The sequence below is a fragment of the Canis aureus genome, chromosome 26, assembly GCF_053574225.1.
Source record: "Canis aureus isolate CA01 chromosome 26, VMU_Caureus_v.1.0, whole genome shotgun sequence".
Taxonomy (NCBI): domain Eukaryota; kingdom Metazoa; phylum Chordata; class Mammalia; order Carnivora; family Canidae; genus Canis; species Canis aureus.
In genome coordinates, this window is record NC_135636.1 from 10,174,503 (window position 1) to 10,197,466 (window position 22,964).

Sequence of the window (22,964 nt, forward strand, 5' to 3'; positions counted from 1 at the left end):
TGGTACCCCCGCGGGCCCGGCGGCAGGGGCGGGGCTGGTTGCTAGGAAGTCGGCTTCCGCCAATCACCTGCTTGGCTCTCGTGGGCGGGGCCCTGCTCGCGGCGTCTGTGGAAACCCAGGCGGCGGCCGAGGAGAGGGCGAGAGGCGGTGAGGGGTGGGCTACCTGCCTGGGAGCCGTGGCGGTACCTCGGGGTACCGGGCACGACCTGGGTGGCGGCGGCCGGGGGGGAGGGGAAGAGGAGGGAGGAGGGGGAGGAGAAGGACCTCCGTCGCTCCCACCGAGAGGAAGCGGGCGTCCCTATTTGCCCCCGATGGGCCGGGACAGGGACCCCGGGGTTCCGGAACCGGGCGGCGAGGGGCAGTATCGATGGCGGGGGTGAGGGGTTAGCGGTGCCACTGACCCCTCGCTGCCATCTGGGCCTAGCATGTCGGGCTGCTTCTTGATCCTCTTCGCTAGAGGCCCAGCGGCCGCCCCTCCCAAGGGTAGCGCCTAATTGCGACGCGTACCCTTCCCCTGTGTTTTTCAAATTTTTATTTTGGACTGATTTTTCAACTACTTTAATTTTAAAGGGAATTTTGCCTCTTAAGGGAAAAAATGAGGAACAAACAGCACCTTCTTCTCCCCTCCCTCTCTCTTCCCTGAGTCCAGCCATCCTTCGGTAGACGCTATTACTCTCAATATCAGTATCTGCAATTCAAATTCTTAATCTCTGCCCTGGAATTATCTAAATCAGGCATTGAATCCACTTCCTAAATTTAGTTTCCAGCTTTCGGGAATGTAATCTGTGACAAAATTCAAACCACAAATTATTCAGAGCAGTTTTATTTAGAATTGCACCAACCAAAATTAAAAAGAAACTAGTAATAGCCCAAATGCCCAACCACAAACAAAATGATAAATAAGATTATGTAAGTATGTGGAAGATTGTAAATAAGAGAGTAGGTGCAAAAGTACACTCTAAAAATTGACCGAACACATAGGTTATAACTGAGTGAGTTTATGTATCCATAATCATTAAAATTTGAAAAGGCCACACATAGATGTAAATGGTTGTTGTCTTAAGGTGAGGTTTGCTTTCCCCCCATATTCTCTATGCTTTAAGACTTATACTCCATCCCACTGAAAAAGATCAGTAAGGCCTCCATACTTATATTCAGTTATTTATAAATACAGTATTTGGGGTGGGAGACTTTGTTGCTCACTCTTTTTATCTGTGCCAACTTTCAGCTGAGACATGATACTCTGCCATCCTTCTAAAATTTCTTTGCAGCTTTAAAATGCAAGGACCACTTGGTGACAACAAGGGGGCCTTGAGCCTGGTGCTTTCCCAAAGGAGTTGGCTCTAAATTAACATTTCATGTCACATACAGAGTTACTTCTGTTCCTCTTGTGTGATGTCCTGCCCTGAAGCCAAGAGAGGCGACGCATTGACAAGGGGCAGGAGAGGTTGATAACGCTTTAGGGGGAGCTCAGATCAGATCACTAGTGATGGCCTCTGTTCTAATGTACACTAGTCTCCTCTTACCTGCAGTTTTGCTTTCCATGGTTTCTCTTACCTGCAGTCACCTGGGACCCAGAAGCAGATGATCCTCTTCCTGATGTCAAAAGGTCAGTAGTAGCTTAATGCTACATTACAGCGCCTAGGTCATTCACCTCGCTTCATCTCATCATGTAGGCATTTTCTCATCTCACGTCATCACAAGAAGAAGGGTGAGTACAGTACAATAAGATATTTTGAGAGAGACCACACTTGCATTCCTTATATTACAGTATGTTGTTGTAATTGTTCTATTTTATTATTCTTGTTGTTAATCTCTTACATGATTTCTAAATTAAATTTATCATAGGTAGGTATGTATAGGAATATACAGTATATGTAAACAATATTTATAGGGTTTGGCACTATCCATGGTTTCAGGCATCCATTTGGGATCTTGAACATTTCCCCTGTGGAAAGGAGGGACTGTTGTATTCATCTAATGTGTTCATTTAAAATAATTTCAGGGGTGCCTCAGTGGCTCAGTCGGTTAAGCATCTGCCTTTGGCTCAGGTCCTGGGGTGGGATAGAGCCCTGCATTGGGCTCTCTCACTTGCTCAATCTCTCCCTCAAATAAATAAATAATCAATCAATCAATTAATTAATGAAATAAAATCTTTTTAAAAATAATTTTGTTTCCTCATCTCGTTCATTCATGCTCTTTTTCTAGAAATGAAGTAAGTATATAGATAATCAAAATCCTATACAAGACCTCAACAGCAAAAATGTAGCTGAAACAATAATTATTTGAATTAAAAATTAAATAATATTTTTAGGTGGCATTCTCTTTATTTTTCTATAAGATTTTATTTATTTATTTGAGATGGAGAGAGACAGATATAGGTACAGAGAGCACAAGCAGGGAGGAGAGGAAGAAGCAGGCTCCCCCTGAGCAGGGAGCCTGATGCAGGGCTAGATCCCAGGACCCCAAGATCATGACCTGAGCCAAAGGCAGATGCTTAACTGAATCATCCAGGTGCTCTAGGTGGCATTCTCTTTAGTTTTTACTAGTTTTGCTGTGTTTATACAAAGTGCTTCTCTTCAATTTTTGTGTTCAAAAAGGTGCCCATTGGAATTGATTTTCATCCTTTTTTTTTTTTTTAATGTAAGGAGAGAAAATGACTGCTGGCTCAGTGTGTGTCCCTCAGATCATACCATTGCGAGTGCCTCTGCCTGGAAAAGCCAACCATGAAATTGATAACAACACACTTTTGGAAATGAAATCCGGTAAGAATCAAATATATTTGAAAGCGTGTGACACAACATTGCCATACTGTATGTTCATCTGGTCATTGATTTATCACATTGCATGCTTTCTACAATTAGGACCTTGGGAATTTCACAAAAGTACCAAAATTTGAAAAGTTCCAAAATTTGTACTTGGTCGTTTATAGAGTGGTATACATTTATATTAAAGCGGTTGGCTTTCACCAACATTTCATATGTATCAGTACACAGTTGCAGCAATGCCTTGAATCACATTAGCCAAAGTAAGATGTCCGAGTTCTTCCCCAGCCTTTCCCTGGATTCTTGTTATTTTGCTGGGATAAAAAATCTGACCCACTAACACAGAATTTCCAGTCAGTCATGTTGGAGATTAAATCCTGCTTTTGATAACTTCTAGTGATACATTACTTTGTCTGAGTCTCAGTTTTCTCATTGTTAGTGAGAATAGTATCTACCATTTAGAGCTACTGTGAGGATTAAATGACATGTGAGGTGCACAGGGTCTGGTGCATGGTAATGCCAAAATAAATCTTAACTACTATTACAGGAAGGAAGTAGTGAATACATTTCCTGGTAATGATAAAACTGCATATATACACATATCATACTTATATCTACATATATATCTACATATATACAGAGGTATATATAAAGTAAACAAAGGAGAAGGGAAAACTTTTATTTTTTTTAATTTCTGTGTCCAGTGTGGGGCTTGAAAAGAAGCTAGGTGCCCCAGGAAAGTTTTATAGATAAAACATATGAACAAATACATGTTTAAAAAGACTTTGAAATTCTAATTTATGTTTTGATAATTAATAAGTAAAGTATGTTTCTTTATATTTCTGGTAACCCCTGTGCTTCCTAGACAAATTCCAACTAAGAATACTTTACATCACACTTTATCTTAAAAACTAGTATTATTTTTAAAAATTCTCAAACCATGGGGTGCCTGGGTGGCTTCGTGGTTGAGCTTCTGCCTTTGACTCAGGGCATGATTCCGGGGTCCGGGATCTCAAATGAAAAACAAATCTCAATAAATTTGCCCATAACTCTTGGGAGAAGGTAGATCATCACTGACAAATGATGATATGAATGATAGAGATCTGAATTCCCTAATATTTAAAATTCTTTTAAGATTTTATTTATTTATTCATGAGAGACACAGAGAAAGAAGCAGTCTCCCCATGGGGAGCCGGGTGTGAGACCCTGGGATCATGCTCTGAGCTGAAGGCAGATGCTCAACTACTGAGCTACCCAGGCGTCCCAATATTTAAAATGTTTAATAAGTAAAGAGGTTTGGGAATCCTGGGTGGCTCAGTCAGTTGAACTTCTGATTTTGGCTTAGGTCATGATCTCAGGGTGCTGGGATAGAGCCCAGTGTATAGGGCTTTGCACTCAGTGGGGAGTCTGCTTCTCCCTCTTCCTCTGCCCCTCTCCCCAGTTGCATACATGTACTCAAATAAAATCTTTTGAATAAATAAATAAGTTCTACAACGTAATAACAAAAGAGTAGTAGCCCAATAGAAAAGTGGTCAAAGGATGTGAAAGGACATTTTATAGGAAAGAAAGTGTATAAGTGTCTTTTAAAGATAGGGGAATATACATCTACCCATCTCTTTACCTACTTGCTGAGCAGACCTTACCCCTGCTTTATTTACTTCATGGCATTTAGTCACCACCTGACACCATGTATATATTTATTTGTTGTTTGTTTGTTTTGTTTACTGTTTGTATGTCCTTCCTAAAATAGAGGCTCCCTGAGAACAGGGACTTTGGTTCCTGGTCTATTCCCAGTTCCTAGAACAGTGTCTGGCACATAATAGGTACTTGATAAATATTTGTTGAATGAATGAATGAATCTTACTAAAAAATGTGAGACATGTGAGTTAAAAGTATCAGGTTTTTTGCTTTTTTTTATATCTAGGAGATGGCAAAAATAAAAGAAAAATTAATAACACACTCTAGGGGTGTGTGTGGGTAAACAGCTATTTTCATGCATTGCTGGTAACCATGTAAATTGTTTCAGTGTCCATAAAGAGAAGGAAGTTAGACCATATTAGCTAAAATTACAAATGCACATATCTTTTCACTGAGTAATACTAGTTCCACATGCTTTACAGATATTAAAAGAACTTTATGCAAAGATATTCATTGCAGTACTTGTGATGGCAAAAGAAAAAAGAAAGAAAAAGAAAAAGAACCTAACTATGCATCTGTAGGGGATTGGTTAAATATTGGTTCATCTGTATAAGGACAGAATACAGTCATAACAAAGAGTGAGGACACTCTGTATACCAGTATAGGACACTATCCAAGGTAATATTGTTCAATGAAAAAAAGTGTGTGGAACAGGGTGTGGTATGTCACCATTTGTATTAAAAGAGAGGGAAGGGGATCCCTGGGTGGCTCAGTGGTTGGGCGCCTGCCTTCTGCCCAGGGCGTGATCCATCCTGGAGTCCTGGGATTGAGTCCCAGATCAGGCTCCCTGCATGGAGCCTGCCCCACATAAAATATTTTTAAAAAATAACATAAAAGAGAGGGGAAAATAAGAATATATGCATGCTTGAATGGATATAAATGTATATTTTTAAAGATTTTATTTATTTATTCATGAGAGACACAAAGAGAGACAGAGACACAGGCAGAGGGAGAAGCAGGCCATAGCCAAAGTGAATGGAGCATAGGCCATAGCCAAAGTGAAACCACACTCTGCTGTTATTAAACAAACCTTAAATCTCTTGGGGACTCAGCTTCCTCATCTATGAAGAGTTCTAAAATGGAACCTGTCACATAGGGTTGTACACATGCCATGAGCTAATTCATATAAGGTATAGTGCCTGGCACAGAGAAAGAACTCACTTATTGCTAGTTATTGTTACTCATTCCTATAATATTTAACAAATCTCATTAATTAACTGACCCACAGGCATTATTCAGAGACTTTGCTACTTTACTGTTAATTACAGTTATCTTGTTTTGGGTTTTTCAGACACCCCAGATGTCAAGATATATTATACCCTGGATGGCAGCAAACCTGAATTTCTAAAGAAGATTGGTTATGGTGAAAATAATACATTTAAGTATACGAAGCCTATTACTCTGCCTGATGGAAAAATACAAATTAAAGCTGTCGCAGTCTCTAAGTAAGTTAAGAGCATGGTGATGAAAATAATTGGTAATATAATGACATTACATTTTAATTTTATTTATTTATTCACGTGAGAACAAGTGCTGTATTAGAAGGGCAGTGAAGGAAAAGTTATTTTAATTTCAATATATACCTATAACTTTTGTGTTTTGTCTTTTACTGGGGTATACCATAAAGTGCACAAATCACGAGAGTATAGCTTGATGAGGTGTTCTGTATGTTAACACTGTTTTTCTTTTGAATTCTACATTGGGATTTTGGGAAGGGAGAGCCTTTTCAGGGTTTGACCTTTAAAGTGATTCACCTAGCTATGAAGAAAATCCTGTTTTTAGTGGATGGTTCTTTTATTCCACAAGACATGGCCTACAACCACCACCTTCATTCTCTATTTTATTTTGTATTGACTTAATTGGCCTTCAGGGCTACTGTCATTTTAATTTGTTGGACATTAGCTCCTTTATTCATTTTTTTGGTTCTTTCTTTCCTACTCAATGATTTTTTCCAATTTTCAAATATAGAAACAACAGTTAATTTGGCCAACTGTGTATTGTAGAGAGGGAAAAAAAAAGCTTTGCAAGTCTATGTATCTGTGATAGAGGAATTATTCTGCACAGCAGGACAGGTTTAGTCACATTTTTGGGAACACTTTTAAGCCCCAAACCAATACTTTGCTTTGGGCAGATATTTTAAAAAAAAGAAAGAAAGAAAAAACAAAAACAAAAACAAAAAAAACCTCTCTAGGCTCCTCCTGGTGGTTGAGCTACTGCATGGCTTTTGAGGAAAACAAATTGCCTGCACAGATGCCTGCTTTGGCATTTGAAAATTTTTAAAAAGAATAAGATAATAATGAAATGAAACAAAACAAACCCCTCATTCACATTACTATCCCTTATTACAGATTGGAAAAATGCCTTTTTTTTTTTTTTACTTGACAAACCATTTCTGTCAAAATAAAGTCACCTAAATTATTAAAAATTAACCAGCAAAATACTCTGGTGCCTAATGCTGTAAGGTAGGCCCTTTTATAAGTTGCAGGAAGTAGTAAGTTGAAGCAATAATTACTGTGTAATTCAGAGGATATAATTTAGCTTTCATAAGAGTCTAAAATAAGGTCATTCTTTATGCCTCTCACCATCTTGCTCTGTGACCACTTAGTGTCTGTTCTGAAAACACTGTTAGTATTTCAAGCGTACTCAGCTCAGGGAAAGTATTTATACAAAAGTGTTTTTGAGTCTTCAAGACAGAAATATTTGTGGTTGTATACATTTGTGATAAATGTATTTAGGGATGTCTGGGTTGGCTCAGTGGTTGAGCGTCTGCCTTTGGCTCAGGGCATGATCCCGGAGGTCCAGGATTGAGTCCTACATCGGGCTCCCTGTGGGGAGGGTGCTTCTCCCTCTCCTGTGTCTCTGCCTCTCTCTGTGTGTCTCTCATGAATAAATAAAATCTTTAAAAAAACGTATTTAAATGCAATAAATTTTCTTTATGGAAATTATACTGCTGCATTCAAACCTCTTTCTAGGCATTTAAGGCAATTAATTTCTTAAGGAGAGGAAAAGGATTTGAAATGAGAGTGTTAACAATTAAAGGCCACTAACAGGTTAAGAGGAAAGATTATGTTTGTGAAGTTTTGAGGGATGCAGGAAAATATTTATGCTATAACTGGAAACAAGTTAGGATATAAGAGTGCACTATAGTATTTTGGGCTTTTTGTTTTTAAATTTTATTTATTCATGAGAGACACAGAGAAAGAGCCAGAAACATAGGCAGAGGGAGAGGCAGGCTCCCTGCGGGGAGCCCCATGCAGGACTCGATCCCAGGACTCCAGGATCACAACCTGAGCCAAAGGCAGATGCTCAATCACTGAGCCACCCAGTGGCCACCCAGCCACCAACAACCAAAATACTGTTGTATTTTGATACTGTTTAAAAATGTGTCAGGACAGACCTGGAGAAGAGTAATGACCAGAGCTGGCCAGGAGTGAGTGAATGGTGGGGCAAGGAGTGCTCACTGCATGGAGCGAGCTGGCTCCTCCTTCCCTGAGCCCTCTGCCAGGGACCCTATGGATGTCTTTTATGAAGAAGTCAGATTGGGGGGCACCCCCAGTCTCTTTCTCTCCTAGCTCAGTTTCCAAAAGGTACTGATATGTAATTCTTCTCTACTATAAGCTTTCTATCTGGTTTGGATCTCACGATTAAGTCATTTGAAAACAAACCCAAATTTTAGCATTCATTGCCTCTGGTGATTCAATCATGGTTGGTAGTAGTGTTTATGTTAATAATTTTTGTCGCTTCCAGAACTTAACAGTGAGCTTTGCCCTTGTGATAAATAAACATAAATAATAAAGAATCTCCAAAATTATCATGTAACCAGTGTTTCTCAACGTTGGCTGCTGAATCAGTTGGCTATTGCTATATAACAAACCACCCTGACAGTGTCTTAAAAAGAACATTTATTTGCTCGTTATTCTGTGGATCAGCATTTTGTATGTATTCAGCCAGGTTCTTGTTCTGCTGATCTTTCCCGAGGTCCCTGACCTGACTGCAGTCATGTTTTGGCTCACTTTGAGACTAAGAAAGCTTGAATCACATTTCTGGTGATTGGTGCTGGCAGTTGGCTGAACCTTGGGACTCCAGCTGGGTAACTGGAGTTTTTTCATTCAGTTCCAAAAGCTGTAAGAGAAAGGGCAAGCTCGAATGCACAGAAAAACTGGACTGGAAAAACTTCCAGTCTCTGCTTGTATCATATTTGTTAATGTTTCACTGGCCAAAGCAAGTCACTGGGCAACACCCAAGTCAATGTGTGAGGGGATTCAGCAGGGGCACAGGGGCACCAGAGACTACTATTGTACCAATCTACCACGGGTTCCTATCAGATTCACCCAGGGAGCTTTGTAGAATCTCCATGCTCAGGTCACACATTCCAGACCAACTAAATAACAATATCTTGGGATGAGACCCAGGCATCAGTATTTTTAAAGTTTCCTGATGATTCCAGTATGCAAGCAAGGGTGGCAGCTGACACATTAATGGGGAAAAAAAAAAAAAAAAAAAAAGGATGTGTCCATTTAAAGAGATTTGACCATTGCCACTTTTTTGAAATTTATTTTTATTAAAATATGATATTCTGTAATGAAAGAAAGGACACTGTCGTATGTGTGCTTTCATGTGTCCAAATGTATGTACATGAATTTTCTCATCAGAGCATGGTCAGTAGAGAACATGGATGAACGGGAGGGGCTGGGATCTCAGGAACATTTCAGCAAGTCAGGATGGGTGTCAGGATTGTTTTGTTTAAGCTTAGTGCGGGGCTTGAACTCACAACCCTGAGGTCAAGACCTAAAATGAGATTAAGAATTGGATACTTGGGCAGCCTGGGTGGCTCAGCGGTTTAGCACCGCTTTCGGCCCAGGGTGTGATCCTATGATCGAGTCCCACGTCGAGCTCCCTGCATGGAGCCTGCTTCTCCCTCTGCCTGTGTCTCTGCCTCTCTCTCTCTGTGTCTCTCATGAATAAATAAATAAAATCTTTAAAAAAGAAATTGAATGCTTAATCAACTGAGCCCCTCAGCCACCCCAGGTGTTGGGTTTTGATGGTCCATATTGATGGTCTAGTCCAGGGTCTGTAAACTTTCTGACATCTGTCTTGCTTCTTTTTTTTTTTTTTTTTTTTTTAATTTATTTATGATAGTCACAGAGAGAGAGAGAGGCAGAGACACAGGCAGAGGGAGAAGCAGGCTCCATGCACCCGGAGCCTGATGTGGGATTCGATCCCGGGTCTCCAGGATCGCGCCCTGGGCCAAAGGCAGGCACCAAACCGCTGCGCCACCCAGGGATCCCTGTCTTGCTTCTTTAAAAGCCACCTTCATGGTCAGGAACTTCCTATCTTTGATATCATAGTGTTTTGATAATGAACTTGTGTGGTTCTCCCTTATTTGTCAATTACTTTATGTGTCAAGATAGATTGAGCTGGGCTGAGGTAAAAGTTGTCTCAAATTGAAGATAGGTAGTTGGGGGAGTCAGAGTCCCCTGAGAACAATCATTTTTCTTCAGTGAGGGACTTTACAGTTTTACAATAATGGTTAATGCAGTAAATTGATTGGCAGGTTACCAGGGCATCTCGTGGGCATCCATCTGCAGCCCCAAGCAGTATGTAGTATGTGGAGAAGAGATCCAGATGTCACCTCCATGAGCATCAACAGAAGCAAGAAGAGCACTGCTTTGAGAGGGGTAGTTTCGAGTGTGGGACAGAGGATGGAGTTCATTGCCTTCAGATCTGGACTTTAATCCCAGTTCTCTTGCTCCTCTTTGAATAAAAGGAACTTATTAATTGGAATAAGTTCTGATTCTCAGTTTCCTTATTCATTAAATGAGATTAATAAAATTTAGTTGACAGTCATCGTGAAGATCAGAGGTAGTAGCTGTTATGTTTGTTGTTTGTTGTCATTCAAATTCTTAACAAAGGGGCTAACAGGTTGCTGTTGTGTGACCCAACACAAAGGGTATGCTTGTATTTTAAAAACTATACCTGTGTAAGTGGAGCCTCAGGATGGGGGGTGGGTGTTGGGAGTGGTAATAGCCTGATTCTTTATCAAGTGGTGTGGCTGGCAGTGCAGTTATTCAAGACAGCTGTCTTTGAAGTGGATCCCTCTTTGAAGTGGATACCTTGGCAATCAGAGCTTAAGTCAGGCACTTGTATTACAAAAAAGAGAAAACCCAACTATCAGGGCTAACACTAAAGAGACTTATATGTGAATGTTCATAGGGGCATTATTCGTAACAACCCCCAACTGGAAAAAATCCAAATGACCATCAACTGGGCTGGATATACAAACTGTGATGCATTCATAAAATGGAATACCACTCACTAATAAAAATAAACCACTGATACATGCAACTACATAGATGAACGTCAGAAAAAAATAAATAAAAGAAGCCAGACCTGTTAGGTTATATTTGTATTGTTAAATTTATTTTAAATGTCTAGAAAAGGTAAAACTATAGAGACAGGAAGCAGATCAGTGGCTGCCTACAGTAGGAGTTGGTAGCAAGGAGTGACATCAAACAGGCACCAGGGAATTTTTTGGGGTGATGGAAATGTTCTAAAACTAGATAATGGTGATAGTCACACTATTGTGTAAATTTACTGAATATCCTCAAACTATATACTTAAAATAAAATAGCTGAATCTTATGTAAATTATACCTCAATAAAGCTGTTTTGAAAAATTGAGAATATAGGTAAGCTGCTGGTACTGAAATGCAATAACCACTGGTTTTTAGCGATGGGTACTTCTACATTGCTTTCTCACGGAACTTCTCTTGTATCAGACAGGAACAAGATGAATTGTGAAATGTTATGGATAAATTGAAAAAAATGTTAGTATGTAAGGAATAATAGTTAAAATCTGGGCAGCCCCGGTGGCGCAGCAGTTTAGCGCCGCCTGCAGCCTAGGGTGTGATCCTGGAGACCCTGGATCGAGTCCCGTGTCAGGCTCTCTGCGTGGTGCCTGCTTCTCCCTCTGTCTGTGTCTCTGCCTCATTCTCTCTCTCTCTCTGAATAAATAAATAAATAATCTTAAAAAATAGTTAACCCTGCCAGAACAGATGCTACCTTTAGCTGGGGTAATGAAAATTCTCTTGACTCACATGGGATGGTATATAGGTATTTTTTTGTTTTAGAGTAGTTTAAAGTATTTAAAGATTAAAAAGTTTAAAGATTAGTTTAAAGATTTAAAGTATGAAATCTGGGATCCCTGGGTGGCGCAGCGGTTTGGCGCCTGCCTTCGGCCCAGGGCGCGATCCCGGAGACCCGGGATCGAATCCCACGTCGGGCTCCCGGTGCATGGAGCCTGCTTCTCCCTCTGCCTGTGTCTCTGCCTCTCTCTCAATCTCTCTGTGACTATCATAAATAAATAAAAATTAAAAAAAAATAAAGTATGAAATCTTGTGAGTGGGACATATAATCTCCAAAAATGGTTCTGCAATAAACCATGCCTACCAGTGCAGCCCCTCTGCTTGAACCTGGACTGGCCCTATGACTTCCTTTTGACCAATAAAATGCTTCAGGAATGATACTAAAGCTAGATCAAAAGAAGTATTGTAGTCTCTGCTCTCATCTCTTGGAACACAAACCTGGGGGAAACCAGCCATCATGTAGGAAGTCTGATTTCCCTGAGCCTTCCATTCTGTGAGGAAGCCCAAGCTCACCACAGGAAGAGGGAGGGAGAAAGAAACACAGACAGGTGGACAAACAGACTGAGAAAGATGAGTTGCGAGTCTCCAGCTGTTCCAGTCATCCCAGCCCAGGTTCTAAATATGAGGGAAGCAAACATTTTAGACATGCAGCTGAGTTAATGTTTCAGCTGACTCCAGTCCAGCTGACATTTGACCATGTGAGAGATGGCAAATAAGAGCTGCCCAGCTGAGCGTGGTTAACCCACAGATTTGTTTTTGAAGCCAGTATGCTTCAGAGTGCTTTGTTGGCAATATATAATCTAAATGAGAATAAGGTAAGGAAAGACTTTAGAAGTTCTATTTCGATTTCTCCAATTTAAATTACAATAACCTTAGTAGCAAGACCAAGGAACTTTATAGAGCTATCTGAATTGCTAGCTTTCTTTTCTTTGAAGCTTTATGTAACACAGAGACTTTTTCCATTTTGAATAATTTTCAGGGACTGCAGACAGAGTGGCATTGTAACGAAGGTGTTTCAGGTGGGCTGCGAACCGCCAAATACAGTCTCTTCTGACAACCATGTTGAAAATGGTCTCAAAGATTCTTCAAAGCAGGTACGTAATGAAACTGTAACACTTTCAGATAGTCACCACATTCTTGGTTCCTTCTTTCTTAGTGATCCCATTTTCTCTTGGGAGAAAGAGAACCTGTACTCACAGGTCCTTATAATTGAGGTCAGTAGCAACTATTGCAAAGTGATTTCCCATCTGTTGGTCAGTCCATCCTACACAGGTTCCATCCTGCCCATTAGAAATTCCTGCCCAGCATCATGGCCCATGCTCCAGTGTCTTCAGTGACTCATGTTTACCTACTGAAGAAGTGGAAACCATTTGCCTGACATTCCAAGTGATCAGTTTCTGTCTCAGTCATCCTCTCTTGCTCTGACTCCCCTGTATACTACTCCAGCCAAACTACTATGTATGCTGTGTTCTATCACTACTCCCCTAGCATCCAGGACTTCCACTTTTATATAGTGTTTTCACTATGTGATTACTTTGCTCATCATCTATCTTCCCCATGCAGTGTAAGTTCCAAGGTGGCAGAGAGCATGTTTGCCATACTTACTGCCTTGCATAGAGGTGGGATGGGAAGAGCAGTGACTAGTAGTGACTAGTGACCCTCTGTGACCATAGCCGTCTATTCTGAAATATTTATCCCTGAAAAGCTCAAAGCCTTGCCTCTCCGGAGGGTGAACTGGACTTTTCTACAAGGATGTTTGAAACTTCAGTCCCTGGGCTGTGGCCATCAGTGAAATAGATCCAAGGGCTAGAGAACAGGATAGCTTCATGGTAAGGCAATCAACCAAAAAAGTGGCAGTCACGGAGGTCTTGATGGGGATAATCAGCAGTATATGAGGGGATCCTTTCAGCCCAAGGATGGACCAGAGCCCAGAGAGGTGGCTGTGAGATCAGAGCAGTGGGGTGCAGGCATGGTGTGGGGCTCAAGTATGATCAGGGTAGGGATCTGCCATGGGCAGGGGCATACAACAGAGGCTAAGCCTACATGCATCAGCAGGTGCTCAGGCTTGAATTAGGCATAAGGGCCTGAGTCTATGGGGGGAGAGAGTCCCTGGAAAAGAGTATAAGGACTATGTATGTGCAGGCAGTGTACTTAAGTCATATCTTGGTCTGATCCCACCCTTTATTTGCCTCCTGGATCTGCTGCTCCCTTTGTTATTCCCTAGACTCCCATTATTGTAATGTTCTGCCTTCATGTCCTGCTGCCTGCTGCTGGTCTTGGCTACTTGACTGGTGGAGCCTTCCAACCAGACATGTTGTCACCCAAGCAGCCCAGGTACAAAGTTGTGTGTTTCCAGAGTAAAATGCAACAGAGGTCATTTTGTAAAAACTACTGTTAACCCTTTCAAGTAAGACCCTTTGACATTGTCTCTACCTTGCAACTTTTCATTTTAACATTGCCAATGGGTGTAATCAAGTGATTGACATGCAATCTTTTCATTCCTAGGAATTAAAAAATGGATTTGTTGGATCAAAACTATGGAAGAAATATAAGAATGCTGAAAATAAACAGGATTGGAATGTTAACCTTAGAAAGTCTGCAGGTATGACATCGCAGGATGAAGATAAGGTTTAGTATTCTAAACCACCAAATGGTTTTACTGCTCATGTTCTTGTCTGCAGAAGGGCTGGAATAAAAAACACTGGAATAGAAGAGTAAGTTATAATTTGAGTCTTGGTGCTGTCCTTGCTAACAGCTTAAATCAAGAGGGATAATCAAGGAGTCAAACAAAGTGAGATTTGTTGAGTCATTGCAGTGAGGGAGACCACACTGCAGAGGAACTGGGCGTCACACCAAACAAAGGAAAAGACAAGGTCATAGGATTTGGGGGACGGGTGGAGTTTGGGTGAAATTTAAATGAAAGACAGTTTTGACCAACTGGAAGCAAAGCAGGCCTGCGTGTGAAGTGGCACCATCGAGTATGGAGTGTAAAGGGATCTAGGGTTTTGTTTATCTTGGAAACTACAAAAATAAAAGTGGAATGTTATGTTCAGAGACCATTTTCTAATGCTTGTGCACCAGGGTTAGAAATTGAAACTGCTCCTCTGTGTCAAAGTGACATGTCCTCCAGGCAAGAGTTGGATGTTTCATTCTTGCTGATATGATTTCAATCAGCAAAGTTTCTGATAACCTGGTTTTAGAGAACAGGTTTCTTAGCAAGTAAGAAACAATAGCCGCTCAAGTGGGGCTGTTACGACATTTTACGGCTATAATGTGTCCTTGGGAGAAATCATGTTTCCTGCTCACCTTGCAATTGGATTTATCTATTTTCTCAACCTGATGTGGAGTGTTGTAGAATGTAGCAGGACAGATTTTTATTTTCTCAGTCTGTGCTAATTTTTTCTTTCCCAGTGCTAGTTCACTGAATGGGGGCTTCTTCATATAGTTGCTACATCTAATTAAAGATGTGATGACAGTGGTCCCTGAAAAGGTTTCCAACTCTGAAGACATTTGCATGATTACATGTGTAATTACAGACGTTCACAGAATGATTTTTTTTAAATAATTGTAGACTTTGAGGTAGGCGAAAGAACTGACTCTAAAACGTGGAAAGATCTTCGCTTCTCAGAGAGTCCAGTGGAAATCCCACCTTACCATGAAGAATCAGGTTCTAGACCACCCACCTGGCAGTCTCAGGTAACTTCTAAAGAAAATCTTTACAGTATTGAATACTTCCTATATTCTTAATCTTCCCATGAAATACTTTTAAGGCAGTGTTCCCTAGCCTTTTCACCATGTGCCAGGCACTGTTTCAGTGCTGGGAATACTGTGTTGGACAAGGAAGTCACTGGTGTTCAGGAACTTACATTTTATTGGGGTGAGGGCAGGCAGATAAGAAACATGTAAGTCATCGATCAAACATTTTAAAATAGTAGGTGCCTGGGTTGCTCAGCTGTTTAAGTATTTGCTCAGAGTCCTGGGTTCAAGCCCTGTGTTGAACTCCCTGTTTAGCAGGAAGCCTACTTCTCCCTTTCCCTCTAATTCTCCCCCTGGCCCATTTCCTCTTTCTCTCTCAAATAAATAAATAAATCTTTAAAATAAATAAATAAGTAAAATTAACCCCCAAGCGATTTTAATGGTCAGGCATGATTGAGAATCACAGATGCTAGGATCTTGAGGCCTTTTGCAAGGAGTTTGGATTTTTCTTCTAATTGTAAAGGGAATCTATTTGGAAGGTAAAACATGATATCATTTATACTTAAAATTTTTCTCTTTGGCCACAGTATAGAGTTTAAGCAGTAGAGGAATAAAAGGGGAATATCATTTAGAAGGTTTTTGCTCTGGGAGAGATGATGGTGGCTTGTAGTAAGATTGTAACAGTGGTGATGGTAGGAGGTAGTGGGAATCCAGGTATGTTTTGGAGGAAGAACCACCAGGTTTGGGCAAAGGATCAGATAGATGGGATAAAGGACAGGGAGGAGCTAAAGGTGACTCTGGTTTTGGCCTGAGCATCTGGAAATGATGGTGCTATTAATTGAGATGGGGAAGATTAGGGAGGAGCAGGTATGAAAGGACTCATTAGACCTCCAGATGGAGGCCTTAAGTACTGTTCTGTGCAAGTTCAAACTCAGGGAAGAGGTCAGGACCATAGATATATATATTTAGAAATTTTCAATATATAGAAGGTATTTAAAGCTTGGGTCTAAATGAGATTACTTGTTGACAGTGTACACATGAAGAGTAGATGGCACAAGACAAAATCCTTGACTTAGAGGTTGAACAGACGAGGAAGAGCCTGAGACGTAGGAAGAAAAACAAGGGGGGAAGAAATGGTGCCATAGAAGCCAAAAGAAGAAAGAGTTTCAAGGAGAAGTAGACATCTATGTCAAATGTTACTAAGGATTCAAATTAGACAAGGACAGCAACTTGCCCATTGGATTTGACAAGATGAAGGTGATTTATAATCTAAATAAAAACCATGTCAATACATAATTACTATATAGCACAAAGATTCTCTTACACTAGTTGCCTACTACAATTATTCTAGCACTCTGATTTTTCAGTGTTTATAAAATTCAGTTTAGACTTTTGGCATCTAAGGGCAACCCAGGAGCCCTTGCTCTGATTCTGAGCCCTAAGTAGAGGGTACCTGGAATCCCATTTTCTATCCAACCATAACTGCTTCTATTATGTATTATGTACCCGTGATCCCAAAGCTGCTCACACTTATTATCAATTATAAAAAAGCATGACTCCCAAACCTGGTTGCACATCAGAATCATCTAGAGGAACTTTATATATATATATGCCCTCCTAGCTAAACCTTCCTGCAATCATTTTAGATAACCTGATCCCAAAAGCCTGGGATGGAGTTCATGCAAGATTTTGGTGATCAGCTCAGTCTAAGCATCCCTGGCCTAGAGACCAACCATCCTCATCCCAAGGTCAAATCTTTTTCTTCATTTCCAGCCTCTAGTGCTGTAGTGTAACTCAGTGTGACCTCCTGTGTACTTCTGTCTTCCTACTGACTGTATTTCCTGGAGGGTCACAAAGCCCAGGCCAGAGGACCAGACCTAGTAAGGCCTTCCTGGAAACCTCAGTAAACAAAAAGACAACCACCCTGCAATAGAAGATTGCCCTTTGCAGTCTTCTGGAAGAATAATTCCCTGGTTACCAAATGGACTAATGATCATTCAACTATGAGCAGTGTTCACCAGGGTAGCCAGGGTAGTATATAAGAGTATTGATTTTGAGATAAAAAACATCGTTTCAAAGAATGAATAGTATATACCAAATTGCAATCCTAACTATTTTCAGAAAACAGTCTCATGTGACCATAATAATCTGTAACATGTCCAAAAAGAGTGATTTTCTTATTTGGATTACCTTAGCCACCTAGTTATTTAAGAGTTGTTTCAAAAGGAAAGATAGAGTAAGACAATATGTAAAGATTCTAAGATTTAGAATCCCCCCAAACTAGGAACATGCGGACACATTGGGGGGATTTTATTAGAATGCAGAGGACCAAGGGCACCAGAAAAGGACCACAAAACATTGATCTTCCACTCTTTTTATTCCTTTTGGTAAGAGATTCTTGTCAATATTCCTGCTCAATCCCATCTGAAGCATCAGCTTTAACTTTAACTTCAGCAAGCATCAGAATTAATGATACTGGTGGATATTACAGCATGTCAATAACCACCAGCAATACAAGACATCTCTGAACTAAGCATCTGACCTGGGGGTACCATCAGAGGTGAGGCAGCAGAGTAAATGCATGGTATAGCCTGGGTGGAAGATAAATTACAGCTGATACCGGGCTTTAGTTTCAGGGCATAAGAGTTGGAGGTTCTGTGGCAATGTGGAATGTCCGTCAGCTGAATAGGTTATCTTGCCTCAGCTCCAGCCAACTATTGACAAGAAGGCTACAGGCACAGTGTTGCCACATCTCATGATTTTGCAAGAAAAGCCAGAAAACTGCATCTTTATGTGTTATAACCTAATTTTAAATGTTAACAATTAAATCAAATTTTGATACACTGTGTGGACTAATATATATGGACCAAATGAATCTCAATATCTGGCCAGATTTGGCCAGTAGACCACCACTTTGTGACATCTGGTCTGTGCCATGTTAGATCTGACACAAAAGCAACTCAAAACCTCTGACTGTTCCCGTTGCCTGCAGCATAAATTCTGAAGTCCTAAGCTCAGCCCACAGGTATTGTGGTGGACAGGGACCCTACTGGGGTAAGATAGGCTTGGGTGCGTGACACAGTTCACATACTGTTGATGTGACCTCAAGCAAGTGACTCCAGCTTTCTGAGCCTTAGCATCTTAAATGGGGATTAGCATATGCTAGCACCCTTAGCATATAAATGGAGATTATATGTGCCTCTTGGTATGAGGCACTGAAATGGACACAGTATCATTTCTCTGGTACTTGTGCCAAAATGCATGACTGAATCCAGTCATAAAGAAACATCAGATAAAGCCAAATTGAAGGAGATTCTACAAATTAAATGACCCGCTACTCTTCAAACATGTCAAAATCATGAAAGATATAGACAGATTGAGGAACAATTCCAGATTAAAGGAGACAAGAAAAGAGACTTGACAACAAAAGGCCGTGTGTGATATTGGACTGGATCCTAGACCAGGAAAAATATATATAGTGTGAAGAACATCATTGGCATGAACAATCACACTTGAATAAAGATCCTGGGATTAGATCATAGTATTGTGTCGCCATTAACTTTTCTGGTTTCGATAATTGCATCATTGTCTAAGAGGACATGATTGTTCTTAGGACATGCCTACTGAAGTATATGGGGGCAGAAGGGCATTGTAACTGCTGCTCATTCTCACATGATTCAGAGAGAGAGAGAAAAGGAAAGTGCATCGGGCACAATGTTAACATGAAGAACTGGTCAAGCTGGGTATGCTGAAGTTATTTGTACTCTCCCTACAACTTTTTGTAAGTTCAAAATTATATCAAAAGAAACTATTACAAAAAATTTCATAAATGAGGATATTACCCACCTCATGAGGTCATTGTGAAATGTCAAGCAGATAATGCCTACATCATGCCATTTTATTTTATTTTATTTTTTTCTTTGTCTCTGTCTTTATTTTATTTTTTATTTTTTTTGTCTCTGTCTTTAAATATCTTAACTCAGCCTGCCCTTTTCTTTTCTTTTTTTTTCTTTTTTTTTAATTTTTTATTGGTGTTCAATTTACTAACATACAGAATAACCCCCAGTGCCCGTCACCCATTCACTCCCACCCCCCACCCTCCTCCCCTTCTACCACCCCTAGTTCGTTTCCCAGAGTTAGCAGTCTTTACGTTCTGTCTCCCTTTCTGATATTTCCCACACATTTCTTCTCCCTTCCCTTATATTCCCTTTCACTATTATTTATATTCCCCAAATGAATGAGAACATATAATGTTTGTCCTTCTCCGACTGACTTACTTCACTCAGCATAATACCCTCCAGTTCCATCCACGTTGAAGCAAATGGTGGGTATTTGTCATTTCTAATAGCTGAGTAATATTCCATTGTATACATAAACCACATCTTCTTTATCCATTCATCTTTTGTTGGACACCGAGGCTCCTTCCACAGTTTGGCTATTGTGGCCATTGCTGCTAGAAACATCGGGGTGCAGGTGTCCCGGCGTTTCACTGCATCTGTATCTTTGGGGTAAATCCCCAATAGTGCAATTGCTGGGTCATAGGGCAGGTCTATTTTTAACTCTTTGAGGAACCTCCACACAGTTTTCCAGAGTGGCTGCACCAGTTCACATTCCCACCAACAGTGTAAGAGGGTTCCCTTTTCTCCACATCCCCTCCAACATTTGTTGTTTCCTGCCTTGTTAATTTGCCCCATTCTCACCGGTGTGAGGTGGTATCTCATTGTGGTTCTGATTTGTATTTCCCTGATGGCAAGTGATGCAGAGCACTTTCTCATATGCATGTTGGCCATGTCTATGTCTTCCTCTGTGAGATTTCTCTTCATGTCTTTTGCCCATTTCATGATTGGATTGTTTGTTTCTTTGGTGTTGAGTTTAATATGTTCTTTATAAATCTTGGAAACTAGCCCTTTATCTGATATGTAATTTGCAAATATCTTCTCCCATTCTGTAGGTGGTCTTTTAGTTTTGTTGACTGTATCCTTTGCTGTGCAAAAGCTTCTTATCTTGATGAAGTCCCAATAGTTCATTTTTGCTTTTGTTTCTTTTGCCTTCGTGGATGTATCTTGCAAGAAGTTACTGTGGCCGAGTTCAAAAAGGGTGTTGCCTGTGTTCTTCTCTAGGATTTTGATGGAATCTTGTCTCACATTTAGATCTTTCATCCATTTTGAGTTTATCTTTGTGTATGGTGAAAGAGAGTGGTCTAGTTTCATTCTTCTGCATGTGGATGTCCAATTTTCCCAGCACCATTTATTGAAGAGACTGTCTTTCTTCCAATGGATAGTCTTTCCTCCTTTATCGAATATTAGTTGACCATAAAGTTCAGGGTCCACTTCTGGGTTCTCTATTCTGTTCCACTAATCTATGTGTCTGTTTTTGTGCCAGTACCACACTGTCTTGATGACCACAGCTTTGTAGTACAACCTGAAATCTGGCATTGTGATGCCCCCAGATATGATTTTCTTTTTTAAAATTCCCCTGGCTATTCGGGGTCTTTTCTGATTCCACACAAATCTTAAAATAATTTGTTCTAACTCTCTGAAGAAAGTCCATGGTATTTTGATAGGGATTGCATTAAACGTGTATATTGCCCTGGGTAACATTGACATTTTCACAATATTAATTCTGCCAATCCATGAGCATGGAATATTTTTCCATCTCTTTGAGTCTTCCTCAATTCTTTCAGAAGTGTTCTATAGTTTTGAGGGTATAGATCCTTTACATCTTTGGTTAGGTTTATTCCTAGGTATCTTATGCTTTTGGGTGCAATTGTAAATGGGATTGACTCCTTAATTTCTCTCTCTTCAGTCTCATTGTTAGTGTATAGAAATGCCACTGATTTCTGGGCATTGATTTTGTATCCTGCCACGCTACCAAATTGCTGTATGAGTTCTAGCAATCTTGGGGTGGAGACTTTTGGGTTTTCTATGTAGAGTATCATGTCATCGGCGAAGAGGGAGAGTTTGACTTCTTCTTTGCCAATTTGAATGCCTTTAATGTCTTTTTGTTGTCTGATTGCTGAGGCTAGGACTTCCAGTACTATGTTGAATAGCAGTGGTGAGAGTGGACATCCCTGTCTTGTTCCTGATCTTAGGGGAAAGGCTCCCAGTGCTTCCCCATTGAGAATGATATTTGCTGTGGGCTTTTCATAGATGGCTTTTAAGATGTCGAGGAATGTTCCCTCTATCCCTACACTCTGAAAAGTTTTGATCAGGAATGGATGCTGTATTTTGTCAAATGCTTTCTCTGCATCTAATGAGAGGATCATATGGTTCTTGGTTTTTCTCTTGCTGATATGATGAATCACATTGATTGTTTTACGGGTGTTGAACCAGCCTTGTGTCCCAGGGATAAATCCTACTTGGTCATGGTGAATAATTTTCTTAATGTACTGTTGGATCCTATTGGCCAGTATCTTGTTGAGAATTTTTGCATCCATGTTCATCAGGGATATTGGTCTGTAATTCTCCTTTTTGGTGGGGTCTTTGTCTGGTTTTGGAATTAAGGTGATGCTGGCCTCATAGAACGAATTTGGAAGTACTCCATCTCTTTCTATCTTTCCAAACAGCTTTAGGAGAATAGGTATGGTTTCTTCTTTAAACGTTTGATAAAATTCCCCTGGGAAGCCATCTGGCCCTGGACTCTTGTGTCTTGGGAGGTTTTTGATGACTGCTTCAATTTCCTCCCTGGTTATTGGCCTGTTAAGGTTTTCTATTTCTTCCTGTTCCAGTTTTGGTAGTTTGTGGCTTTCCAGGAATGCGTCCATTTCTTCTAGATTGCCTAATTTATTGGCGTATAGCTGTTCATAATATGTTTTTAAAATCGTTTGTATTTCCTTGGTGTTGGTAGTGATCTCTCCTTTCTCATTCATGATTTTATTAATTGGAGTCTGTCTCTTCTTTTTAATAAGGCTGGCTAATGGTTTATCTATCTTATTAATTCTTTCAAAGAACCAACTCCTGGTTCTGTTGATCTGTTCCACAGTTCTTCTGGTCTCGATTTCGTTGAGTTCTGCTCGAATCTTTATTAACTCCCTTCTTCTCTTGTGTGTAGGATCTATTTGCTGTTTTTTCTCTAGCTCCTTTATGTGTAAGGTTAGCTTTTGTATTTGAGTTCTTTCCAGTTTTTGAATGGATGCTTGTATTGCGATGTATTTCCCCCTTAGGACTGCTTTTGCTGCATCCCAAAGATTTTGAACGGTTGTATCTTCATTCTCATTAGTTTCCATGAATCTTTTTAATTCTTCCTTAATTTCCTGGTTGACCCTTTTATCTTTTAGCAGGATGGTCCTTAACCTCCACGTGTTTGAGGTCCTTCCAAACTTCTTGTTGTGATTTAGTTCTAATTTCAAGGCATTATGGTCTGAGAATATGCAGGGGACAATCCCAATCTTTTGGTATCGGTTCAGACCCGATTTGTGACCCAATATGTGGTCTATTCTGGAGAAAGTTCCATGTGCACTTGAGAAGAATGTGTATTCAGTTGAGTTTGGATGTAAAGTTCTGTAGATATCTGTGAAATCCATCTGGTCCAGTGTATCATTTAAAGCTCTCATTTCTTTGGAGATGTTGTGCTTAGAAGATCTATCGAGTATAGAAAGAGCTAGATTGAAGTCACCAAGTATAAGTGTATTATTATCTAAGTATTTCTTCACTTTGGTTAAT

At 40.3% G+C, this 22,964-nt stretch overlaps 1 protein-coding gene across 33 annotated transcripts in view; it reads left to right on the forward strand.

Moving 5' to 3' along the window:
* DZANK1 (double zinc ribbon and ankyrin repeat domains 1) overlaps positions 1-22,964 on the forward strand; it is a 112,826-nt gene that overhangs the window by 574 nt on the left and 89,288 nt on the right. For 22 of the 33 annotated variants that reach the window (XM_077872031.1, XM_077872039.1, XM_077872027.1 and 19 more), the window contains exons 1-7: positions 5-147; positions 1,564-1,609; positions 2,649-2,765; positions 5,755-5,908; positions 12,587-12,701; positions 14,113-14,209; positions 15,179-15,303. In XM_077872031.1, the coding sequence (XP_077728157.1) occupies positions 1,585-1,609; positions 2,649-2,765; positions 5,755-5,908; positions 12,587-12,701; positions 14,113-14,209; positions 15,179-15,303 (633 nt within the window). In that variant the 5' untranslated portion in view covers positions 5-147; positions 1,564-1,584. Of the gene's footprint in view, positions 1-4; positions 183-1,532; positions 1,712-2,648; positions 2,766-5,754; positions 5,909-12,586; positions 12,702-13,299; positions 13,437-14,112; positions 14,210-15,178; positions 15,304-16,352; positions 16,561-22,964 lie in introns of those variants that run through there. The other 11 variants (XM_077872028.1, XM_077872029.1, XM_077872033.1 and 8 more) reach the window with 11 other exon arrangements.